This window comes from Pelodiscus sinensis, unplaced genomic scaffold (genome assembly GCF_049634645.1).
Source record: "Pelodiscus sinensis isolate JC-2024 unplaced genomic scaffold, ASM4963464v1 ctg71, whole genome shotgun sequence".
Classification (NCBI taxonomy): Eukaryota; Metazoa; Chordata; order Testudines; family Trionychidae; genus Pelodiscus; species Pelodiscus sinensis.
Window position 1 is genome coordinate 20,617 of NW_027465980.1, and position 15,750 is coordinate 36,366.

The window sequence follows — 15,750 nt, forward strand, 5'->3', positions numbered from 1 at the left end:
GGGGGGCAGGAGGCAAAGGGCAGTTGGGGGGCAGGGGGCAGTTGGGGGGGCAGGGGGCAAAGGGCAGTTGGGGGGCAGGGGGCAGTTGGGGGGGCAGCGGCAAAGGGCAGTTGGGGGGCAGGGGGCAGTTGGGGGGGCAGGGGGCAGGGGCAGTTGGGGGGCAGGGGGCAGTTGGGGGGCAGGGGGAAAGGGCAGTTGGGGGGCAGGGGGCAGTTGGGGGGGCAGGAGGCAAAGGGCAGTTGGGGGGCAGGGGGCAGTTGGGGGGGCAGGGGGAAAGGGCAGTTGGGGGGCAGGGGGCAGTTGGGGGGGCAGGGGGCAAAGGGCAGTTGGGGGGCAGGGGCCCTGATGGCAGCTCCGGCCCAAAGTCCGTGTGGTGCTCCCAGCGTCCCCCGGATGGCCCATCCTGCCGGGGCTCCAGCACCTGGGCAGCCACCCCAGGCCTTGGCCCCCTGCCCGCCCAGCAACGCGAGCGCTGAGGATTCCCGTCGTGCGCACCCTGGAGCAGGCTCGGTCTGGCACCCCAGGCTCCACATCAGAACATGAGAACGGCCGTGCTGGGTCAGACCAAAGGTCCCTCTAGCCCAGTATCCTGCCTGCCCATCCCAGAGGGGGTGGACCGAAGACAATGATCAAGCGATTTGTCTCCTGCCGTCCCTCTCCAGCCTCTGACAAACAGGCCAGGGACACCATTGTATCCCCTGGCGAATAGCCTTTTATGGACGTAACCTCCAGGAAATTATCCAGCTTCTCTTTAAACTCTGTTCTAGTCCTAGCCTTCACAGCCTCCTCTGGCAAGGAGTTCCACAGGTTGACTACACGCTGTGTGAAGAAGAACTTTCTTTTCTTAGTTTTAAACCTGCTCCCCATTAATTTCATTTGGTGTCCTCTAGTTCTTCTATTATGGGAACTAATAAATAACTTTTCTTTATTCACCCTCTCCACACCACTCATGATTTTATAGACCTCTAGCATATCCCCCTCAGTCTCCTCTTTTCTTTTCCACGCCGGGCTCCAGCCTCAGCTCCAGCCGTGGGGCACCTCGAGCTCCAGCACCAGGACACCCCAGTCTCCATGCCAAGCTCCCCTTCATCCCAGGCTCTGGCCCCAAGGCTCCTTGAGCTCCATCCCAAACTCCAGCCCCAGGGTCCCCATCACGCCTGAGCCCCGCAGGCCCAGCCCACTGTGACCCCATAGTCAGGGCTGTGATGCCAGCACCCCCTTGCTGAGAGGGGATGCTGCAGCTGGTGCCTTTCCAGTCCTGCTGTCAGAGGGGCAGCAGTTTGGGGTGCCCCAAGCTGCCCAGGCCGCCCCCCGGTGTGAACGCCCTGCCGTGCTGGGGCCTGGCTAGTGTGACGTAGTGGGGGTACTTGCTGGGCTGTGGTGACCCCTGCTGTCTGGAGCAAGACCCAGCAGGGAAAACCTCACTAGGCAGAGGTGATGCCAAACTTGTTGAACCAGTGGCCAGACACCCCCCATGGAGAGGAACAAAGGAAGGTGGATGCTGCCCTGGCTGGGGGGCAGGGCTGGAAGTTAGTGAGTTGGTGGCTGGCTGTCGGAGGGCATGGAGGAGAGCCTAGGGGAAGGGGCTGGAGTTTAGGGGCCCAGTCTCCCCATCTCAAGGGGGCCTGAGGCATCCTAGCCCAGCTCTGTGACCAGATTACATCTGTGCTGCGCTGTGCTGGAGGAGCAATAAACCACCCTCAATTGCACTGGCTGGTGCAGTCTGTTTGTGCCATTTCGGGGTGCAGGAGACGGGGAACCCCCAACGCGCCGTCACAGCTAGCCCAGCCCAGGCGATGTTCGCAGGCTGGGCTGCAGCTCACAGGGAGTTTCCCTTGGCTGTAGAAGGAAGCACATGCTGTGCCTAGCCCCCAGGGTTGCTGCGACCTAGCATTGGCCCGCCTGCAAGAACTGGGGTTGAGGGCTAGCACAGGAAGCAGCAATGTGTGCGGAAGCTGAGAGCAAGCTGCGTGGTATCCTCCTTTCACAGCGAGTGCTCAAGCCACAAGGAGCTGTGACACAGCCAGCTCCGCCGCCCGCCTGGCCCTGGGGCCCTGAGAACAGGTGGCAGCCCAGGCCCATGGATTCCTCTCTTACTCTCCCCTCCGCCACCACGGAAGCTGGGATGTTCCTGACTCTGCTCCTGCTGCTGTCCAGGCACAGCCAGCGAGCCACAGCCGCCCAGGGCCCACAAGGTAATGCTCACGCTTCTCTCCCAGCCTCCTGGCAGCCCTCGATCCCTCATTCCCCGTGTCCTGCAGGTCAGCTTTGTGGGTTGGGGAGCAGGCAAGGCAGGCGCACCTCAGCATGATGCTGAGAGGGGCGAGGGGGGGCCATGCTGGCTCTGGAGGTTCGGCATTGGCTGGAGGCCTTTGCCCTGTGGGCTCAGAGCCATCCCAGCTTAGAAGGACTTGACCCAGCACCCCCATGGACACCACAGAGGGGCCTTTGGGAAGCATTTGTAAAACAGATCACTTCCTGATGGTGCTTTCTCTGTGGCACAGGGCCCCACTGTTGGCACAAACTGACCCATTTGTTCTTCGTTTCAAGGGTTAGGCCTGAATCATCCATGGAGGCTGAATTCACTTCTCCCGCTTAGTCCCAGGGCTGGGGGCAGGGGCAGGGAAGAGGCTTGAGCCGTAACTCCTCCGTTGCCCGAGGATGCTGCTGCCGGGTACCTTGTTGTGCTGATGCGCTGGAAAATACCTTGGCACAAGTGAAATAGCAATGAAGGGTGAAGATGTTGCTCGAGGGATGACATCTAGCCATTGGGCAGTGCATGGTGTCTGTCAGGATATGTGTCTGCAGGGGCATGAGGTGGTATCCATGGAGGGATGCTCCGTGGTATCCATGGGGGTGAGGGCTGGCCACAGGGCAGTACGTGTCGGGGTTGTGGTTGGCCACGGGGCATTACGTGGCACCTGTCAAGGTGATGGCTGGTCACGGGACAATACGTGGTACCTGTTGGGGGTGGCAGCTGGCTGCCGGGCAGTACATGTCAGGGTGACGGTTGGCCACAGGACAGTAAATGGGACCTGTTGGGGTGGCGACTGGCTGCAGGACAGTACGTGGGACCTGTCGGGGTGGCAGCTGGTCTCAGGACAGTATGTGGGACCTGTCGGGGTGGCGGCTGGCCGCAGGGCAGTATGTGGGACCTGTCGGGGTGGCGGCTGGTCTCAGGACAGTATGTGGGACCTGTCGGGGTGGTGGATAGTCTCAGGACAATACGTGGGACCTGTCGGGGTCACGGTTGGTCTCAGGACAGTACGTGGGACCTGTCGGAGTGGCGGCTGGCCACAGGGCAGTACGTGGGACCTGTCGGGGTGGCGGATCGTCTCAGGACAATACGTGGGACCTGTCGGGGTGACGGTTGGTCTCAGGACAGTACGTGGGACCTGTCGGGGTGGCGGCTGGCCTCAGGGCAGTACGTGGGACCTGTCGGGGTGGCGGCTGGTCTCAGGACAGTATGTGGGACCTGTCGGGGTGGCGGATAGTCTCAGGACAGCACATGGGACCTGTCGGGGTGACGGTTGGTCTCAGGACAGTACGTGGGACCTGTCGGGGTGGCGGCTGGCCGCAGGGCAGTACGTGGGACCTGTCGGGATGGTGGCTGGTCAAAGGACAGTACGTGGGACCTGTCGGGGTGGCGGCTGGCCACAGGGCAGTACGTGGGACCTGTCGGGGTGGCGGATCGTCTCAGGACAATACGTGGGACCTGTCGGGGTGACGGTTGGTCTCAGGACAGTACGTGGGACCTGTCGGGGTGGCGGATCGTCTCAGGACAGTACATGGGACCTGTCGGGGTGACGGTTGGTCTCAGGACAGTACGTGGGACCTGTCGGGGTGGCGGCTGGCCGCAGGGCAGTACGTGGGACCTGTCGGGGTGGCGGCTGGCCGCAGGGCAGTACGTGGGACCTGTCGGGGTGGCGGATAGTCTCAGGACAGTACGTGGGACCTGTCGGGGCGACAGCTGGGGGATGACTTCTGGGTGCAGAGCGGTACGTGGTACGGTCAGGTTGGCAGCTGCGGGCCAATGGCTGGCCATAGGGCTGTAGGTGACATCTGTTCTCTTTTGCGTTCTCCCAGCAGCCTGGCAGCACCACTGCTACTAGCTGCAGGAATTGGGGAAGTATTGCTGCTTCCCTGGGATTTCCCCAGACACCCTTAGGGTGAGGAACCCCCCTCCCTGAATTTCCCCAACACCCCTCAAGTTGTCAGTTGTTGCTTTGGCTGGGGCTTGGTTCCAGTCCCTGGAGTGCCGGGGGATGGACTGTCCTTCGTGCAGAGAATGGTCCTGGTCTGCCCTGAGCGAGGGTGTCCCCTGCAGGGGACCACGCTGGCGAAGCAGGCGCCGATGCTGGATGCCAGTGGGGAGACGGGGTGGCGACAGGTGTTTGGCCTGATGCTCTGCCCATGGCTCACGAGCACTATTTGACCTGCCCCTCGCCACTGTTTAAAGACAAACCCTGACACGGCGTTACACCCCATGGACCCCTGCTCCCGCCCGCACCAGGGCCCCTGGCTCGCGTTGCTCAGGAGGTAGAGTGGTGGTGGGCGGAGTTGCCCTGGGCCCTGCACCGCCTAGGGCCAGCCCTGTTCCAACAGTGGGGGCAGGAGGCAGAGGCTGCTCAAATCCACGGTCTTCGGAGAGGGACCTGGAAGTCAGCTGTGGGCCACGGGCGAGGGAAGGAGTCACTGGCGTGTGACGTGTACCTGGAACGAAGGACGCAGCATTTTCCTGCAGTGCTGCCTGCCGGCAATGCATTACCAGTGCTGCTCGTGTTCCTCCCTCTGCATGGCATTTAGCAGCAGGATGTGAGTATCTGCACCGAAGCGTGGGCCTCTCTCAGTTCAGATGTGTATCAGCTCCCGTCTCTGGGTTCGTCTGCTCTGACGTCAGCAAGGAGGCTGGCAGCCCTCGTGTCCCTAGTGCGAGAACCTCCGGAGAAAGGGGGCTCCTCCCTGGACGGGCACCCAGGGCCCAGGCTCTCTCCCAGCCCTGCTGTTCATCACTAGCATGGAGTGCTCGGGACTCTGCCGGTGTCACCCGTCGCTCCTGTTCCATCATTCCCTGAGCACGCCTGGAGAACCCACCGCAGGCTTCCCAGCAGCGCCACAGAGGAGGAGCAAGACAGGCTGCCAGCATCTGTGGAAATGGCTGCAGACTGGGAAACATCCCCAACTGCCGAGAAGGGCGAGAGATCCTTTGCCTGGCACCTCTGAGATCTCAGCCGCCTCAGGCCGGAATCCGTGTTCTGGCCGGGTGAGTGCAGGTCAGCGATGCGCAGGGCTAGTCAGAAAGAGGCAGCTGTGGGCGAGGAGGGCTACTTCAAAGTGGTCGTGCCACGGCGAGCCGGGGGCCAGCCCTGAGGCTCCACACAGCGCTGCCGCTTTGACACGCCGTGGGGAGCCCGGAGCCCCCGGCCGACCCTAGGCTCCTGTGACGGACCGGGCCGTGTCTGGGCACAGCTGAGGGCGCCTGCTCAGGGCGAATTGCTCAAATCCGGGGCTCCTTACAGCCCCCAGACTGGTGACCTCTCCAAACAGGCCACAAACCAGTCCCACAGAGCGCTTCAGCTGCCTGCCTGAAGCCTCCCGAGCAAAACCCCTCCGACACCCCAGCAATATCCATGCCCCAGATGGCCCCGGGCCTCATACACAGGTGGGGGGTCCTAGCACCCAATCCCACCTACCCCGAACAAGTTCTGTCCGGTTCCAGGAAACCAGCCACAGATCTCTGGCTAATTTATCCTTTAGACCTTACCCACAAATCACGCATCTAACAACTAAAGGTTTATTAACACAAGAAAGAAAAGCCTGAGAGTAAGGTTATTAAAGTACAGTACGTTACATGCACCGAATCTCCCAGTTCTCGATGCAGGCTCTAGCAGAGATGTTGCAGCTGCTGGTTTAAAAGTTCTTATTGCACATCCTACGATCAGGATGGGTTCACAGGTCTTCCGGGCTCTTCGATCCCTGCAGTGCTGCCTCTGGGATGAAGTGCTGAGCTGAAGACAAAAATGGCATCGACCACATGGCCTCTTTATACCTCCTTCCTGGCCTCTTCTAGTATGTAGCAGGTCACCTGGACAGAGGCCAATCTCTATGTTCCCTGCTGGCTCCTCTCAGGTGACAGCACCCATTCTTTGGGTGTGTCCATAGCCCATTGAGAGCCATTGTTCCACAGGCTCGGCCCTGCCCAATGCTTAACCACATGCAGGGAAATCTTCAGTGTCCATACGAGTACATGCTAATAATTGCACACACAGACATTCTACTAACACCAGAACAGCGTACATAGGATTAGCAGATAATAAGCTTCTATTCAATACCTCACATGGCCCCCTTCTATACCATTTTTGGGGCCAACACCCCCACCTAGGGGTGCAGCAGCGATCTGGCTGCTCCCCTCAAGATCCAGGCACGTGACACCCCCAACACAAAACTGATGCAGGAAGTGATGCCAGTAACATCACTGAGGGCATCACAGGCCTCCCCAAACAAAATGGCGGCGTGCCTCAGTTTCCCTTCTCACACAGGACCTTCTGGCGGGAACCCTTTTTGTCCTGTAAGAAGTTCCAAGACCAGTTACAAGTGTTAACCACGAAATAGCAACATCACAATGTCCCCTTACATACCGTCTGTCGTTTGGTACATCTCCAGACAGATTACATGGTATTTTCATAAGCTCATGCACACTGTATACCGTTACAATTCTCTGCAACAATAATACATTGGTTACAAGAATTAACATCAGTAACAAGAACAATCCTATACCAGGTGTATATTGAAATTCTCCGTCAGGCCCCTTCTCTGGCCCCACACCATTGCAGTTTTGGCCCTTCAGGTTCAACCTGCAAATCTTCTTTGCCAAAGCAAGTCCTGCCCCTCCCCCTTGTCCTGTGGGCTCCAGGCCTGAAACCTCTGGCCTGACCAAGACAAAGGGCTGGCTGGGCGTGACTCCCTGGCTCACAATGGCCCTGGAATTCTCCCCCTTCCCCCACTCAGTGGGGTAACAGGAGTGAGCTGCAAGTCTCTCCTCTGTCCACCCCCAACCTCTGTTTCCACATGGAACCAGATATCAACTTCCCTGATTGATTATGAGTGTCCACAGTGTCCAGAGATGGGAGCTTAATTGCCATCTCCTGCATCCTAGGGAGAGTGACCTCACAGCTGTTCTGCTCTGCATACTTACCTACCCAGCCCTTCTCCTGAATCTGAGACACTAAGTTCCCACTCTCCTCCTTCACCTGGGAACAATCCTGTCCCACACGCAATGACTTCCCAGCAAGCTGGTCACCCACAGTCACTGGGTTAGCAGCCTGCTCCAGTTCTCTGGCTGTTCCTGCCTCATCTGGAACAACCCTCAGTCCCTCCGAGACTTCACAACCATCCACACTGGATTTGGCTATATCCAAGTCAGTGGAGTCACTGTTAATGGACAAATTCTGTCCCTCAGGCACTGCAACAAGTGCCTCACACAACAAGCTGCTGCCTTTTACAGGCAGAGCTTTCTCCTGAATGCCTTCTCCAAGCCAGGCCCTGTCACCTCTCTCAGTTACTGCAAACTGCTTGCTACAAGCACTGCCAGGACTCTCCTCTCTCTGAGCTTCCTTAAGCAGCAGTTCACCCTTCTCTGGTTCTGCAGTAGCCTTGCCCTGCTGAGCCACAACCAACTCCTCCCGCAATTCCCTTACTCCCTGAGTTATCTCTGGCCCCTCAGGTGGATTCACAGACAATCCCCTTTCAGGCACATAGACAGACTCACAAGAGACAGGGTCAGAGGCATCTTCACTCCCTGTGCAGCTCTCTAGATGGCTGTAAACGTCCACACCATCATTAGGCACCAGAGTTAACACACCCTCATTCTCTCCTTGTGCCCGGGCTAAGGGGTCTCCCTGCTCCCACAGAGTCGCTCCCCCCTCTGCCAGCAACACAGCAGCATCAGGCACAATATCAGGGTCACCACTGTCTGATCTCTGGGGTTCTGGTAAAACACTGACTGACTCTACCTGAGTCACCTCATCCCTCTCCCCAGCAGACACAAACCTTGGGCCACCCCCTTCCTGGGCCTTAGCCATATCCAGACCCAACTCTGGGACAACAGCACTGCTCTCAGCCTTCACAGGCTGTGGGGCACCTTCCTCAGACATAGGAAGAAACTCTTCCCCACACACGGACAGACAACCAGAGACAGCTTCTCCCTTGTCCCCACACCCCTGGCTAATCTCAGGCATACAGCTAGCCACTGGGACAGCTTCCTTTACTGCCCCACTGCTACTTCCACCAGCCAAATTGCCAGCTTGCACACACTGTGCTTCACACAACTCAATTTCAGCTTGTGCAGGTTCAATTCCACAAACCTCACCAGCCACCAACTCCTCAACTAAAACTTCACTCTGGCCAGCCACTCCAGGCTGCCCCAGAGAAACATTTCCCTGACTTCTGGGCTCTTCCTGCCCTGGGTCTGATTCCAGCCTCACCTCTGAGGCGTCAGACGGGCCCTCACCCACAGGCTCACTGCCCCCCTGCACAGACACACAGCTATCTGCCACAGGCTCACATATAGAGACACTTTCCCCTTGGTTACAGGGAGACTGACCAGCTCCAGGAAACTTTCCATACCCACATGCACCCCCTTCCCAAACCTCCCTGCTAGCTACAGGTAACACAAAAGGTTTGCATTCACACATGCTTTGGGGTTGGGTCATCACATCAGGTGGGCAAAATACGTCTGCCATATCATAAGCACACCGCATACCCACAGAGTTATACATTGAACCTTCAGGAGAATACAGTCTCTCTCGTTCTCTTAGTCTCTTAAGCTGGAGGTCAAGTTTAGCATGTTCCTCCTTGGCTAGGGCCATCTTCTTTGCATGCTCTGCCCTTCTCTCTGCATGTTCTGCTTTTCTCATCTCAAGTTCCCGATCCATCTCCTGCTTTCTCTTAGCAATTTCTTCATCTGCCTTCCGCCTTCTTTCAGCAGCTTCCTTGGCTTGCTTCTGCTCCTTTTCATCCACATCTCTGGTTAATAACAACACTACCAGATCTAGTTTAGAGGCCCTTTTCCTAAAGGCAATGCCTCTCCCCGAGCACAAATCCTTCAGAGCCTCTCTACTTCGGCTCTCATACTGGCACTGACTCATTTCGGCTGCCCTTTACCCAACCAAACTCTCAGTACTAAAAATCAAATTTAGACAGCGTGGGGTCCTGATCCCAAAGCTCAATTGACCAAGATCTGTGGATCCTGCCGACTACGCCACTGTGACGGACCGGGCCGTGTCTGGGCACAGCTGAGGGCGTCCGCTCAGGACGAATTGCTCAAATCCGGGGCTCCTTACAGCCCCCAGACTGGTGACCTCTCCAAACAGGCCACAAACCAGTCCCACAGAGCGCTTCAGCTGCCTGCCTGAAGCCTCATGAGCAAAACCCCTCCGACACCCCAGCAATATCCGTGCCCCAGATGGCCCCGGGCCTCATACACAGGTGGGGGGGTGCTAGCACCCAATCCCACCTACCCCGAACAAGTTCTGTCCGGTTCCAGGAAACCAGCCACAGATCTCTGGCCAATTTATCCTTTGGACCTTACCCACAAATCACGCTGGGCCAATCCTTTAGCATCTAACAACTAAAGGTTTATTATTACAAGAAAGAAAAGCCTGAGAGTGAGGTTATTAAAGTACAGTACGTTACATGCACCGAATCTCCCAGTCCTCGATGCAGGCTCTAGCAGAGATGTTGCAGCTGCTGGTTTAAAAGTTCTTATTGCACATCCTACGATCAGGATGGGTTCACAGGTCTTCCAGGCTCTTCGATCCCTGCAGTGCTGCCTCTGGGATGAAGTGCTGAGCTGAAGACAAAAATGGCATCGACCACATGGCCTCTTTATACTCCTTCCTGGCCTCTTCTAGTATGTAGCAGGTCACCTGGACAGAGGCCAATCTCTGTGTTTCCTGCTGGCTGCTCTCAGGTGACAGCCCCCATTCTTTGGGTGTGTCCATAGCCCATTGAGAGCCATTGTTCCACAGGCTCGGCCCTGCCCAATGCTTAACCACATGCAGGGAAATCTTCAGTGTCCATACGAGTACATGCTGATAATTGCACACACAGACATTCTACAAACACCAGAACAGTGTACATAGGATTAGCAGATAATAAGCTTCTATTCAATACCTCACATGGCCCCCTTCTATACCATTTTTGGGGCCAACACCCCCACCTAGGGGTGCAGCAGCGATCTGGCTGCTCCCCTCAAGATCCAACAACGTGACAGCTCCATGTGGCACTTTTGCCTTTCAACTGTAGCAACAGCCGAAGGAGGCGTCCTGTCGACTCAGAAAATAGTCGATGCCAAATGCATTCGATGAGTCAGTCGTCAGTATTTAGCATCCCTAGTGCAGGTGCTGTGCAATGTGCCCCCCATCTCTCACCGACCGCTGGGACTGCAGCAGCTCCAAGGCGCTTTGCCTTCGGGCTGTTTTCATGCCTTCTCCTCAGCGTAGCCATGCGGGACTGGCAGGGCCCTCGTGTGGTCATCGCGCTGGGACAGGCCACCTTTGACAGGGCTTAAAAGCCTCCCTGGCTGGGGTTCCACAGGAGTCCTGGGAATTCTATTTCAGAGATTCACTAGAGCTGTGGCGTCCAGCCAGTTCACTATAGTGGCTACTGCTGTGGCGAACGAGCCACGCTCAGCCGGCCAAACACACAGCCCTTCTCACAACCGAAGACCTGGTGTGTCCCCCTCAGTCCTCAGACTACACATGCCTGGTTTTTAACCTTCCTCCAAAGCCGCTTCTACACGACAGCTCACCCAGTGGCCCCAATGCCGCGTGCTGGCCACTTAATAGCTCCTGCCTGCACAAGAAGCAGCAGCTGTCAGCACTGGACACTAGTGCCCAGGCAGGGGCCTGGGTTAGTCCCACCCGCGAGTGACACAAGAGTCTCCTGCAATGCAGACAAGGGCTAACCCTTGAGCTTCATTTGTGGGGTTCTCTGCGCCTCGCCTGTTGAGTCACGCCAGAGACACCAGCCTGCAACTGCTGCAGATTGCTGGCTCTTCCTCAGTCAGAGACCTGCCGTAACTAGGGTCCTCCCAATTTCGGGGGCCCTCTCCCGCTGTAGGGGACGTGGCTGTGTCCTGTACCCCTGGAGGAGCCTGTGCAGCATTGAGCCGTGAGGCTGAATGCAGTGGCAGGACCCTGCTCCGGGCGCCTGGGGCTCCGACAGGGTGAGGTGCAGAAGCCCCAGATCAGGGCGTGGCCCACTTTCCTGCCCTGGTTTCTAGCTGCTGACTGACCACAGTCCCAGGGAGACAGGCCCATGCAGGCTTCCTGTGGCTGTTTACAAAGCGCTGCTCACCACAGCCCTGTCTGGGGGAAGGGCAGGCACAGCGGGACTTTCCAGGCCCCGTTCCCCTGCAGGGCTCGCACAGGGAGCCAGGGCCCAGCTGGTTCAGCCACAGCTTGGCAGTACGGAAGAGGCTGCCTGGGCACTGGGTTTGCAAAGGGAGGAGGGGCAGTGGTGAGCCCACAGGTGGGGGAGGTGGCAAAGCCAGGAGGGCGCGGGACTGCCACAGGAGACGTGGCTCGTCCCAGGCGGGGCGCAGCCCCCTCTGCTGACATGCCCAGCGCCCGCATGGCCGGCAGGCAGCAAGGTCCGGTAGCAAACGGCAGCACTCGGAGCCTTGCTCCCATGGAGGCTGCGTGGGCTGGGCTGGCCAGGCCACGGCCGTGTGGCCGCGCCAAGGGAGGCCCTGGGGATTTCCAGCACAGCTCCCTGACCAGCCACCCCGCTGCTGGACTCCCCCTTGGGGCAAGGCAGAGTGCTAGGCACAGGCCCCTCCCGGGCTTCATTTGCAACTCCGGTTCCTACATTACCACCCTAGTTCGAACTAGGGTGGTAGTGTAGACATACCGTAAGTGAGTTAGGTTTCTGGCTGGGATCATGGAGGAAGCAGCCTAGGCAACGGGCTGGGATTTAGGGGCTCAGGCTTCCCCATCTCAAGGGGGGCTGAGGCATCCTAGGCCTGCCCTGTAACCAGATGACATCTGTGCTGTGCTGCATCCTGGAGAAGCAATAAACTCCCTCTGTTCTACTGGCTGGGGGAGTCTGTCCGTGCCCTAAGGGGGTGCAGGAGACGGGAAACCCCAACGTGCCGCCACACTCGCCAGAATGAAGACCGGCCTGAAGCTAAAACTGGAGGAACACGCAGGGCCTGCTTTGTCCCCTTGCTCGTGTGGAGGGATCCCAGGCTCCTTCTGGCCCAAGACAGCGTGTCCCGGGAGCAGGCCACCGCTCCATGCCTGGCCCAGCCCTTGTTGGGCAGCAGCCCTTGCTCACGTGGGCTCTGAGCACCCTCGGCCATGCTCTTCAGGGGTGGATTGGCACCATCGCGTGACTTAGCAGCCCTTTCCCAATAAGCTGGCCGAGCCTGTGGCTGTCACCCAGAAGCAATCCTGTGGAATAGGAAGGAGCCCGTCGGATACCTGGGCGTGAGCAACAACCGCCCAGCACTCCTCAGCGTTGCACAGACCTCGGCCCACGTTGGCTGAGCTGCGGGGCGCAGAGAGCGGCAGCTGCACCCGCGTTTTGTGCGTTTCTCTGACAAGCCAGCAACACGCCGGGGGGCCCCCGTGTGTCTGAACACAGAGACATGCCCCAGCCGCTCCCTCCGTCTCAAGCTCTCCACCACTCAGCCGTGGCACGCGGCCCGCCGCCGCTAGAGAACCCACCATGAATGCGGCAGCACATTCAGCAACACGGGCTCACAGGTGCCCCTCACCCGCCCCATTGGCCGGTCTGGGGCAATCGTCCCGCCGGGCCCAGGGCAGCCCAGGGGGAGGGGAGTCTGGCACCAGGCTCAGGCCCACTCCCACACTTGCCAGCAGACACAGGACACGGGGTGAGCCTGCTCCGCTCTCCCAGCCGCGGGGGCAGCGTGGAACCAGCCCTGCATGTCCCAGCAGCAGGAAGTGGAGCAGCATGGCTGGGGCCAGGTCACTCTGCTTCCCACTGCTGCTGCTGAGTGCAGGGGAGGCCCAGCCCTTTCTGCTGGCTCCAGGCCCCCTGCTGACCCCTCAGGCTGCACCCTTCGAGGGGAGGGGCGGAGCGGAGGGCGTGACGGAGGAGGCCTGGCAAGGGCAGAGCCTGGGACGGGTTTCCCTGCCCCCTGCTTGTCCTCCCCGCCCTATGTTGGCTTCCCATAGGAAACAGAGTTGAGCTGAAGATCTCGGTCCAGCCGGACAAGTTTGTTGAAGGGCCTGGGGGCGGGACAGCTCAGGGAGCCAAAGGACGAGCGAGCTCAAGTCCCAGGCTGTGGGCAGAACGCCCCCCGGGGAGCCCCCCCAGTCTGCTCCAAGGGCCTGGCTCCCCTCTCAGCACGGCCCCAGCGTTCTGGTCCCCACAGCCCTACCCGATTTCCTGCTAGGACTGAAAGGGGGAGGCGCAGGCCACGGTCGACAGCCGCAGGCACTGTCCAGCCCAGCTGTGGGCGCAGGGCATGGCACGCCAAAGCAGTGAACCGCCGGAGCTGAGAGATGAGGGTTGAAAGGCTGGACCTGAGCCTCCGCCAATCACATATGCGCACGGCGCAGCCCGAAGCCCTGCCCCTGCCCTCCCCGGTGGGCACGCCGTTTGCGCTCTGCCCTGGCACCCCCTGCTTCTGCGACTGGGCAGAGCAGGGCCTGGAGGCAGGGCTGAGGTCAGTCCCGACTGTGCCGGTGCCAGCCACAGAATGTGCTTCCCCCGCAGGCGTGGAGTGCGTGGTCTTCAACGACGAGTACCTGACCTGCGTGTGGGGCAGCAGAGCTACACTGACAGCCAACTACTCCCTCTACTACTGGTACACGCTGCCCAGGTAGGCAGCTCCTCGCTGGCCTGGCCGTAGCCCGCCTGCAGCCAGTGCAATGGGTAGGGGCTCCCAGGGGCACCCAAGGGACCTGGGTAGACCCTCTGGGGCAAACTTTGGGCCCTGGCAGCCGGGACAGCTCCCTGCTCCCAGCAGGGCTGGAGTGGCTCTGTCTGGCAGCCCCGTGGCACTAGACCTCAGGCGGGAGCGTCTGCGATGGGGCCTGCAGGCACGAGGACAAGCTGCGGGCCGAGAGGAGCAGAGAGCAGAGCCCTGCAGACCCCTGATCCCAGCAGGCAATTCTTGGGTTCTTTGCAGGCAGGGTCCCCAAGAGCCAGCCTCTGAGGCTCCCATCTGGACTCGGGCAGGGAGCCAGGGCACAGGCAGAGCCCAGCCCCTCGGGCCAGCCTGGCGCATGTGCTGGGGCTGTGCCCTCCCTGCCTGGTCTGGGGGTCCTGCTGCTGGCAGCACCCATTGGGGAATGGGCATCTCTCTCGGGACTTTGTCTGTGGTGGGGAGAGCTTGGGGCACACCCTGGAATGGCTGGGGAGTTCGTGCCAGCCCAGGCTCTAGTCTGGGGGACTGAGCATCGCTGCCCCTGGCAGAGCCCTGAGAGGGGTGCTGGGGGCTTGAGTGCCCAGCAGTCACGCCAGGAACAGCACTGAGGGCGCCCCCAGAGCCTGGCCTTGGGGCTGATTGTCGAGCTCCTGCCGTAGGCCTGGAAACCAGTCGTCAGCAGTGGAGTGCAAGCGCTACCTCCAGGAGCAGGGCCTCAACACCGGCTGCTGGTTCGCCCGCAGCGAGATCCTGCAGTTCCGCAGCTTCCACATCCACGTCAACGCCAGCCAGCAGGGCTCCCAGCTCGTCATCCCCAGCAGCGCCATGAAGCTGCAGGACCTAGGTAGGGGATCAGCCCGGGGGCGGCGGTGCACCGGGGGCTCTGGCCACGCGCTCCCCGGGGGCGGCGGTGCACCGGGGGCTCTGGCCACGCGCTCCCCGGGGCGGCGGTGCACCGGGGGCTCTGGCCACGCGCTCCCCGGGGCGGCGGTGCACCGGGGGCTCTGGCCACGCGCTCCCCGGGGCGGCGGTGCACCGGGGGCTCTGGCCACGCGCTCCCCGGGGGCGGCGGTGCACCGGGGGCTCTGGCCACGCGCTCCCCGGGGGCGGCGGTGCACCGGGGGCTCTGGCCACGCGCTCCCCGGGGGCGGCGGTGCACCGGGGGCTCTGGCCACGCGCTCCCCGGGGCGGCGGTGCACCGGGGGCTCTGGCCACGCGCTCCCCGGGGCGGCGGTGCACCGGGGGCTCTGGCCACGCGCTCCCCGGGGGCGGCGGTGCACCGGGGGCTCTGGCCACGCGCTCCCCGGGGGCGGCGGTGCACCGGGGGCTCTGGCCACGCGCTCCCCGGGGCGGCGGTGCACCGGGGGCTCTGGCCACGCGCTCCCCGGGGCGGCGGTGCACCGGGGGCTCTGGCCACGCGCTCCCCGGGGGCGGCGGTGCACCGGGGGCTCTGGCCACGCGCTCCCCGGGGTGGCGGTGCACCGGGGGCTCTGGCCACGCGCTCCCCGGGGCGGCGGTGCACCGGGGGCTCTGGCCACGCGCTCCCCGGGGCGGCGGTGCACCGGGGGCTCTGGCCACGCGCTCCCCGGGGCGGCGGTGCACCGGGGGCTCTGGCCACGCGCTCCCCGGGGGCGGCGGTGCACCGGGGGCTCTGGCCACGCGCTCCCCGGGGCGGCGGTGCACCGGGGGCTCTGGCCACGTGCTCCCCGGGGCGGCGGTGCACCGGGGGCTCTGGCCACGCGCTCCCCGGGGCGGCGGTGCACCGGGGGCTCTGGCCACGCGCTCCCCGGGGCGGCGGTGCACCGGGGGCTCTGGCCACGCGCTCCCCGGGGCGGCGGTGCACCGGG

The 15,750-nt window shown here is 61.2% G+C and overlaps 1 protein-coding gene across 1 annotated transcript in view; it reads left to right on the forward strand.

The window, feature by feature from the left end:
- Positions 1–1,940: 1,940 nt before the first annotated feature.
- The window catches only part of IL2RG (interleukin 2 receptor subunit gamma), a 45,960-nt gene continuing 32,150 nt past the window's right edge, over positions 1,941–15,750 (forward strand). Inside the window, exons 1-3 of the mRNA XM_075917654.1 lie at positions 1,941–2,195; positions 13,750–13,855; positions 14,563–14,747. Coding sequence (XP_075773769.1) covers positions 1,943–2,195; positions 13,750–13,855; positions 14,563–14,747 — 544 coding nt within the window. The 5' untranslated portion in view covers positions 1,941–1,942. The remainder of the gene's footprint in view (positions 2,196–13,749; positions 13,856–14,562; positions 14,748–15,750) is intronic.